Source organism: Chrysochloris asiatica, unplaced genomic scaffold (assembly GCF_000296735.1).
Source record: "Chrysochloris asiatica unplaced genomic scaffold, ChrAsi1.0 scaffold00017, whole genome shotgun sequence".
Lineage (NCBI taxonomy): Eukaryota > Metazoa > Chordata > Mammalia > Afrosoricida > Chrysochloridae > Chrysochloris > Chrysochloris asiatica.
Window position 1 is genome coordinate 12,331,668 of NW_006408535.1, and position 10,250 is coordinate 12,341,917.

General features: G+C 40.5%; 1 protein-coding gene across 1 annotated transcript in view; it reads right to left on the reverse strand.

Annotated features, from left to right (window-relative positions):
* The window catches only part of FAM177A1 (family with sequence similarity 177, member A1), a 21,210-nt gene extending 11,456 nt beyond the window's left edge, over positions 1 to 9,754 (reverse strand). The window contains exons 1-3 of the mRNA XM_006835350.1: positions 9,740 to 9,754; positions 9,518 to 9,641; positions 366 to 539 (exon numbers count right to left, since the gene is read on the reverse strand). Coding sequence (XP_006835413.1) covers positions 366 to 539; positions 9,518 to 9,613 — 270 coding nt within the window. The 5' untranslated portion in view covers positions 9,614 to 9,641; positions 9,740 to 9,754. The remainder of the gene's footprint in view (positions 1 to 365; positions 540 to 9,517; positions 9,642 to 9,739) is intronic.
* Positions 9,755 to 10,250: the final 496 nt, after the last annotated feature.

The following is a 10,250-nucleotide window of genomic DNA, read 5'->3' on the forward strand; positions in this document are numbered from 1 at the left end:
ATATAAATAAGAAATTCAAAATAATTTTTTTTTAAAACATCTAACAATTCTCCTCTTATATGAAACATTTCTACAATATCCCACATGCACTTCCACATTGACAAAATTCTAACATTCAAAAACAAACTGCCAGTCGGAATGGATAAAAGAGGGGAAAAATTAAAAAAAATGTTTTTTAAACTGCTTCACGCTATTGAAATACTGCTAATATTTCCATCCACAGTGTGGAAGTATCTTATTTTCCATAAAATTTACAAAATAGAATACAGTTTATTTAAATCTCAAAGGCCCCTTCCATTCAATACTTAAAGAGAAACAAATTAAAACAAAAGTTTTGAGAAAAGAATCATCAGTATCAAACCTACCGGATCAACAGTTGGCAAGACATCTTTCTTCTCTAGGCCATCGACTTCCTCTTCATCTGTGCTGTATTCTTCCATTGTCTCACCACTAACAAAATGGATGACTCTCCTTGGGACTTTCTTCTTTTTTCCTATGACTCCCAGTTCTACATTTTCAAAGCCTCTCTCATTACTCATCTGTATCAATAATTAAGGGGGAAATTTTTGAAAATGAGTTTCAAATGGCAAATTTTCTTTCATATGACAAAAAAAAAAAAAAGGTTGGTTATTTTATTCTTAGGAATAAAGAATCATAAACCAGTCCTTAAACGTTTTAAAAATAAAATACATCATACATTCAAAAGAGTATGTGTGTGTGCATATTTGGCACAGTTTTAAAAATGATTAAACAAAATCTGCATACTCACCACCCAAGTGTGGCACTGTAGGATCAGCACTGGACTGCGAACCACAACGCTGGTAGTTCAAATCCACCAGATGCTCCTCAGAAACCCTATACAAGGTTGCTATGAGTCGACAGCACTTCACCACCACCACTACCCAGGTTAAGAAACAGAACTTAAATTTTTTGCTTTAAGTCAAAAGCTAAAAAATTGAGCCCTATACTTCAAGTCACAGCAATCCCACAGCTGTGTAACAGTGAAGACATGTGGGAACAGCAATCATTTTAAATAACAGCAAGTATGTAATATATAGGAAAAGGAAAAGCATATAGATTATTGTTATTGTTGATAAGTGCAGTAAAGTAGGTTTCAACTCATAGCATCCCTGTATAGGGTTTCTAAGGTTTTAAATCTTTTGTGGGGGCGGCAGAAAGCCTCATTTTTCTCCCAATCAGCAGCTGGTGGACTTGAACCACAGACCTTGTGGTTCACAGTTCAATGTTCATCCAATACACATATGTTGTTAAGTGCTGTCGAGTTAGTTCTGACTCGCAGCGACCCTGTATAGGGTTTCCAAGGTGCGGCTAGTGAGTTTGAACCACGAATTTATGGTTAGTAGTCCAGTGCTGATCCTTCAGCACCACACCAGGACTCAGATACACATATACAATGTTAAATACATAAAATTAATAGTTTCTATCGCAGAACTCACCTACATTTTTTAAATTTGAGCTTAACTATATCTGGTGTGACAAGGTCAGTGGTTCAAAATCCCCAGCTGCTCTTCGGAAACACTATACAAAATTGGTAAGAGTTGGAACTGACTCGATAGCACTAAACAGCATCAACAACAGAGATAAATTGAACTACTTTTGTTTTTCTAGAACAAAAGTAACTCAATTTAACTCTGTTGTTGTTTGTCTAGAACAAACAAAAGTAGCTCAGTTTAACTCTGAACCTTTTGTCAAAACAGGAGTTCCAAATTCAAATGTCTTTAGAGCCAAATAAAAAATGAATGAAGTTGTACAAGAAGTAGAGTCCTGGTGTGGCACTGAAGGATAAATACTGGACTGGTAACCACAAGGTTGGCAGTTCAAACTCACCAGGCTGCTCCTGGGAAACCCTAAACAGGGTGGTTAAGAGTTGGAACCAACTAAGACAGCACTTAACATACAGGAAGTGGTAGACTCTGAAGAAAGCATGCCCCAACTAAAGATATTTAAACTAAAACATTTTAAAATACTGTGCAGGTCAAATAAAACTGACTTGTAAATCAAATCTGAAAAGCATGTCAATAATTTAGTGTTATTAGCTATTTGCAGCGCTGTGAGTTACTTAATATGGACCTTCCAGCTCCAATTTTGCTGCCACCAAATGACTGCAGTGATGGTACTGTTAAAATGCTGTTGAGTTGGTTCCGACTCACAGCAACTCTGTATAGGGTTCCCAAGCAGTGGCTAGTGGGTTTGAACTGCCAACCTGAGGATTAGCAGTCCAGTGTTTAGCCTACAGTACCACACCAGGAGTCCAATGACTAGTTGTTAAGTGTCGTCGAGTCAGTTCTGACTCACAGCGACCCTATATAGGCTTTTCAAGGAGTGGCTGCTGGGTTTGAACCTCCAACCCTGTAGTTAGCAGACCAGTGCTAATCCTACAGCACCACACCAGGCTCCTAGTTAGCAAAAAAAAAAACAAAAACATTTTCTCCTGTAGATGGTGGATACAAACTGCTGACTTGCAGCTAGCAGTTGAACACTTTTATAACCAATAATTCCCTTAAAAAAACCCTTAACTGTACTATGGTCTGGGAGTCCCATGTCGCTTTACAACAAATTACTGAACCCAGCAGAGATAAAGTTTCAGAATTGGTGAAAAGGTTGGGGAGAGGAGGCATGTCTGACCTCCCCGGCTCATAGGAATCAGCCTTGGGCTGCTGCTGATGGTGACTCGCCTCCTCCCCTTGTCTTGAGAAGTTAGAGGAAGTCAGGTAACACACCTATGCCATTTCTACATGATCTCTACTCAACTTCCAAGTTTCTTAGTCAATAAAATATATACATAACAAGTCTCCCTTGATAATAAAAAGATTTTACAAGTTTTAAAACTTTAATAGTCTATGGAATTCTAATCACATACAAATTTAGTTCCCAGGGAAATTTTCATTGTACTTCATGTATACAGTCATGGAGTGCTAGTATGGTGCTGTGGGTTAATGCACTGGATTACAAAATCAGCTGAAACAAGGTTGGCAGTTCAAGTTTACCAGTCGCTCCTTGGAAACCTTGGAAACCCTATAAGGGGTCACTATGGGTCGGAAACAACTCGATGGTACTTCAAAACAACAACATATAGTCAGTCATGTTTCAAATTCATAGTAAATATATATTGCAGAAAAGGATAAAGAGATCTTTTTTTCACTGTCATTTTAGCTAAACTTGAAACTCCTAAGAAAACATTTTTTGCATCCTCTTACTAGAAGCTATTTTAAAAGGCACAATACATGTAAATGTGAAGAAAACTCTGGTAATAACACTGGTTACCCTAGAGATAGACACTAAGAAGAGGCAGTACAGATAAGGGGATGGAAAAGGAGACTTTTTCTGCTTATTTGTTTTATTCATGTATTATCATTATAATTTTTAAACTAATATGCAAGTGTATAACAAGAACAATTTTTAAACTAAGCCAAAATAAATGATGCAGGGCTACAAGACTGCTGTGATTAGAGACCACATGGGTGGGATTCTCTTGAATAACCATGAGTTCAAAAATGTTGTCTTATAAAGGCTTAACAATTGATCTCCATTTACCTGAAATAAGAGAAGAAGAAAAAAAGTTAGGAATAGTAAGAGGATGTGGAATGTATGACAAATTTCCTACATGAACAACTGCGTCCTTTGTCATGAGGCCAGAATAGCTGTACAGTGCTAACTACCTTTACTGAACATTTTAATCAAAGATTCCATAGAAGAATCCTCATCAAATGAGGAAAAATACAGAACAGAATCAACAATGTTCACAGACTGTAGATTTTGTGGAGCCAGGGATGGTGGATGAACCCCTGAAACTACTACCCTGAGGTCATCTTTAAACCTTAAGCCAAAAATATTCCCTGAAGATATCTTAAAACCAAATAGTTAAGCTTAACTAGTAACACTATATGTCTTGAGCATTATGCTCTTTCAAGAACTATCCATATGAGATGAAATTGACAACAGCAACGTGAAAAATCAGGTAAGAATTTTATGGAACAGTGGAATTATGTTAATGAGAGAGGAACAACTCAAAAAATGAGGACAAGAATGGTCACACAACTTAAAGAATGTAATTAATGTCACTAAACTGAACATGTAGAAACTACTGATTTGTTGTGTTTTGCCATTATTGTCAATAAAAGAAAAATAAATTTAAAAAAATTTTAAGTCCTCTAATTTTCAAAGTATTGTCATATTTGTAGATAAAATATAATTTGAATCATGATTACTATACAACCACAACAAAAGCTCTTTGAATTGCAGTAGTAGGAACTGGATATTACTGATAAGAATAAGGGACTAGACTTGCCTGATTTATGTAAGTGCAGTCAACTTTACTGTTACACATTTTTTGTTCTTAATTGTCTAAAGGTGTTTCTTCTCTGTCCCAAAGATAAATTTAGTCATTAGTTAGAATATGAATTCAGGCATGTCCAACCCAAAGAATGCAGGGATTGTTCCATAAGACAAAGGACGTCATTGACAACTCTATAACTGTAGATCATGCAAACATTTATGTGTATGACACTTATGGGTGTCTAGGAGTTGACTTGGGAAAAAAAATCCTAATTCTCCTTAGTCCGTTCTCAAGATTCAAACAAATCCCTACTCTTAGTAAGAGAAGAGCAGTCCCTTTATTGTGTTCTTGAACAAAACAGACAGCAAATAGATCAAATCACTCAGGCCACCTTTCTTCTCCCCTTGTTCCCCAGGGACAAGAAGCCATTCCTTCCCAATCTCATGTTTCCCCTTGAGAATGATATGCTATGACATCAACATTTCTTTAGGACCAGGTCCCTTTATTTTCTAAACAAGGGAAAGACACAGAGTTAGAGCTCAAGGAATCATAACAACTGGGTCAAAAATGTGATGCCAAAGACCCAGCGACAGTCTGGAACAGGCCAAGAGCATCACAGCACAGCAGTATGTACCATCTCCCATTACAGCCTAAGCAGTTTTCAATGCTTTTTGTAGGGCAAGCGACCACCGGCTCAATTTTTCCTTCTAAGACACAAAAGAGAAGGGGTGGCTCTCACTGGCTCAACTACCTCATCTTTCTTGTTGTTGTTAAGTCATCAAGCTGATTTCGACACACAGCAACCCTATTTATGGTTTCCCAGGAGGGTTTGAACCACTGACCTTGGGATTCAAATTAATCTTGCAGTCCAGTGCATTAACCCACAGCACCACTTCAGGACTCCAGCCATCACATTGTTGTTGTCATTTTAAGTGCCACTGAGTCGGTTCTGACCCACAACGACCCTGTGTAGGACTTCTGAGGAACAGCTGGTGGGTTTGAAGCACCAACCTTGTGGTTTAAACTGACCTTGCAGTCCTGCACATTATACTGTAGCACCACACTACAAGGGTTGCGTTAAGTTGGAATTGACTCCACGGCACACAATCAGGACCACCACTATTTAGGTTTATCATCATAAACAGGGGTCAGCAAATGTTTCTGTACAGGGCCAGGCAGTAAATATTTTAAGTTCTGTGGCACATATAGTCTCTGTCACAAGAAAGCAGCCATGGACAATAAGTAAATGAATGTCATGAGGTTTTATTCCAGTTAAACTTTATCTACAAAAAAGACAGCTGATGGGAGAGCAGTTAATCTTAAGTCCAGAAACAAAGGACCCTAGCACCATCAAGGGAGAAGAGCACACACAGAATGTGGGACTGTATCCAGAGAAGCAGTGACACCAGAGATGGAAGCAGAGATGGGGTCATGGAGAGGAGGAGCCACTTGACGACTCTACATTCATGGGAAAAGAGGGACTAAAAGATAGTGGCCAGGAGGCAGACTTGCAGGTGTAAATTATTATATATGCGTGAGTGTTTTTTTTTAAAAAAAAAAAGAGCTAAAGTGAATAGAGAGAAATACGGTGAACTGAAGGTACATGGAGGGGAATGTAATCATTGTGATGAAACAAGTTGTATGATTTGTGGAATGTACAACTGATGATCTGCCCTGTCAACTTTCACTCAATCCACAACAAAAACTTGAAGAAAAAAAGTAGCTGAGACTGACACTGAGAGGTATATGAGAGAGAGCTACAGACAACAACTATAAACACTATTACATACACAGTCCTGCAGTATCAGTTGGGTTGGTAACTGCAAGGTCAGCAGTTTGAATCTACCAGCTACTCCATGAGAAAAAGATGAGGCTTTCTGCACCGATAAAGATTTACAGCCTCAGAACTCCTATACAGGACCTCTGTGAGTCGGAACCAACACCACAGCACATTACTACCACCAATATAAGTAGATACATAGGCAGACATGCAAGTTGAACAGGTATGTGTAGGCAAACAGGATTACATACCACATGACCATGTAAAGGGTTGAGAGAGGATATTTCTACATACAAATTTGTATGTGTTCCAAATTAACTATGTATATAATAGAGCAAACAAGGGGCAAAGTTATGAAAACTTCTTAATGAGTCCTCCTCCAATCCTAATGCCACGTTCTTCATATACTCCAGCCTCTTGGACTATTTGCTCAGCATACTGATTAAGTACGGTGAAAGGATACACCTTTCCTGATTTAAAACCATACAGCACCTCCTTATTCTGTTGAAGTAACTGTCTCATGGTCTGTGTAATTTCTGCATGAGCACAATTTAGTGTCATGGAACATATTCTCTGCAACTTTATCCATAACTTGTTATGATACACACAATCAAATACATCTGCATTCAATAAAACACAAACAAGGAAAGACCTGACACTTTTACTTCTGAGAAAATTGACCAGTGAAAACTTTACGAATAGTTTCATACAGTGTGGGAAAATGAGTACCTCAGGTTGGAAGGCACTCAGAATATGACCAGGAAGAGTTGCCTGTTCAAAGTAAAACTGACCTTAATGACCTGGACGAAGTAAAGCTCTCAGAAACATCATTTGCTGTGGCAAGACGCAAAATGAGAACAGTTGCAAACATCCATTAATAATTGGAAAGAAGAATATTTGAAGTCTGAATCTAGGAAAATTAGTGGTCAAAGATGAAATGAAATGCATAAAGATCAATATCCTAGGCATTAGGGAATTAAAATGGACTGGTATTGGCCATTTTGAATTGGACAATCACATAGTCTGTCTACCAACCAGGAATGACAAACTGAAAAGAAACAGCATCATATTGTTAAAAAAAATTTCAAGATCTACCCTGAAGTACAGAGCTATCAGTGATAATATCTATATGCCTATAAAGAAAGCCAGTTAATACGACTATTGTTCAAGTTTACACACCAACAACTAATGCCAAAGATGAAGAAATTCAAGATTTTTACTAATTCTCATCACCTGAAATCGATCAACTATACAATCAAGATGCAGTGATAACTATTAGTGACTGGAATGCAAAAGTTGGAAACAAAGTAGGGTTATTTTATTGTTGCTGCTGCTGTTGTTAAGTGTCGTCTAGTCAGTTCCTAACTCACAGTGACCCTGTGTAGGGTTTCTGAGTAGCAGCCAATCTTGTGGTTAGCAGTATGCTGTTTATCCGACAGCACCACACCAGGACTAGTAGCTGGAAAACATGGCCTTAATGATAGAAATAACTCCAGATATCACATGATAGAATTTTTAAAGACTGTTCATTGGAAATACCTCTTTTCACAACAACATAAAATGTTATATGTGTGGACCTCACCAGATAGAATACACAAGATTCAATAGAATACATCTTAAAAGTTGTTGTTTGGTGCCACTGGGTCGATTTTGACACAGTGACTCTGTGCACAACTGAAGGTACACTGCCAGATCCTGCCCCATCCTCACAGACAAGTACACTTGAGCCCACTGCAATGGCACTGTGGCAATCCATCTTGTTGGGGGTCTTCCTCGTTTTCACTGACCCTCCACTTTACCAAGCATTATGTCTTTCTCCAGGAAGTGGCCCCTCCTGATAATATATTTCCGAAGTAGAGAGACAAAGTCTGGCCATCCTGGCTTCTAAGGAGCACCCTGGCTGTTCTTCTTCCAACACAGATTGGTTTGCTATTCTGGTGGTACATGGTACTTTTAATATTCTTTTCCAATACCATAATTCAAATGCATCAATTCTTCTATGGTCCTCCTCCTACAATCTTAAGAGTTGAAGACCAATATTTACATTCAAGGCCTATTATGGAATGAATTGTGTGCCCCCCAAAATGTGTTGCATTTCTGGCCCTGTTAACTGTGGATATGAACCTGTTTGGAAACATGGTTGTCTTTTGTTAGTCTTACGTTATTATCAGTGTAGGGTAGATCCTAAACCTAATCATTTTTGTGTTATAAAAAACCAATATAGAGAAAAACACAGAAAAAGACAGATGCCATGTGAAAATCATCTATAAGCAAGAAACCTGGGAGGGCTACCAAAACAAAGGTAGAGACACTGATTTGGATTTTTAGCTTCCATAACTGTAAGAAAATAAATTTCTGTTTTTGTCATCCATGTGTGGTATTTGTTCCATCACAGAAATAAGCAACAAAGAAAGGAATTATTCTGTAGGAGTCTGTATTTCAGGAGAACTGTCTTACTAAAATGGAGCTTCATTCTTATTGAGGGTGAGGAGATTTCTTAGGTTTTTACCGCCAAAATTTGTACTCCTGTGCTGGTTTCAACTAAAGCACTTCATTGGTTTCATTTGGTCAGAGATCCTTAGCTACTTTAGACTACCAAATCCCAAACAAAATAAAAATCTCTGAGCTTTACCTAACTCTACACCTGTTGCACTATCCAGTAAGAAACCACTAGCCACATGTGGCTAATGTGGCTTGAAACTCAAGATGAGCCTGAACTGTAAAACATAGTACTACAAAGAGATGAAAACTACTTCATTAATGAGTTTCTATTAATTACATGCTGAGATATTTTTACATATTAGGTTAAATAAAATATTAAAATTAATTCCACATTTAAAAAAAAACAAAACTTTGAACTGTGACTACTGGGAAACATGCAGCTCGTACAGTATTTCTATAGGACAGCGCAGCTCGGAGCCTTAGTTACCTCGTGGGTGAAATGGGGATACCACCGCTCATCTCAAGGGGGGAGTTATGAGAGTGAAATGAAATAGCGCCTGGAAACACCTACGCATAGCAGCTATTGGCTAACTTAAGGGGAGCTGTCAAGTCAGGCGTTTGCACAAGGAGAGACAGAGAAGTGATTGAAGCCTGGGTCACCAGGCTGCCAGCTACCGTAAAGGCAGCGCTTCGGGGCGGGCGGCGTGTCAGTCTGGACAATCACCCCGGAAACCCGAGGCAGCCACATAGTCTACGGCGCTGCCAGCGAAAGGGCTGGTGACCGACGCCCGCCTGGGAAAAGGCGTCCGTCCTTCAACAGTCTTAGAGAAGGCGGAGTACCGTGAAAAGGAACCCCGAAACGCACCTACAGCAGGTAGCCTGCTCCGAGGTAGACCCGGCAGGCCAAAAGGGGAGCCCGAAGACAAGGCAAAGAGACTCAGCGGCCCCAGCCCCAGCCCCAGCCAGGCGCCGCCGCCTCCCTCGGCGGCCCCACCTACCTGCCGCGCCGGGTCCCTGAATGCCGCGGCAGCCGCAGCTCCCAACGTTACGTTGGCTTCTCCTCCTTCGACACCGCTCACGGACTCCCGGTCCATGGTGGTTGCCGCCACAGGACTGCTGGTGCTGGCGAGATGGAGCGTAATGGCCGATAAGCCTACATCCATCCTCCTCCTCCCCGCCCTGCCGCCGACCGAGCCCCACAGTCAAAAAGTGGCACTCACCGGGAGCGCCCGCCTCGCGCCACGCCTGGCCACGCCACAGGGGTGGGGCCAGCCGAGACTAGGGGCGGGGCTGGCGGACGCCTAGACCTTCTAGCTCCTCAGCTGCGTCTCCCGCAAACCCAGGCCTGAAGTTCCACAGGCGCTGGCTCGCGAAGTGGGGAGGGGCCCTGAGGAGGGGGCGGAGCCTTCTAGGGCACTGCTTCCGGCCCGGCCCCCATTCAGAGCTAGCTAAGTCACTGCCTGGCACCACACGTGACGTCATACCTCCTATGTCTAACTGGATTCTTGTAGTCCGGATTACAGGGCAGTTGGACGGCACTTAACCACTCCTCAGGTGCGTTTTGTGCAATCAACCTCCTAGAGACAAGTTCCTACACTTGTAAAATGTAAACAACTACTTGTTTTAAAGGTTTGTGTTGAAATGTATTTGCTGAAAATGCTTAGTAAAAGGTGACTAGTGCTACATATTCCGTGCTAAACATGGATCTTGGAGCTCTTGTGTGGAACTGTA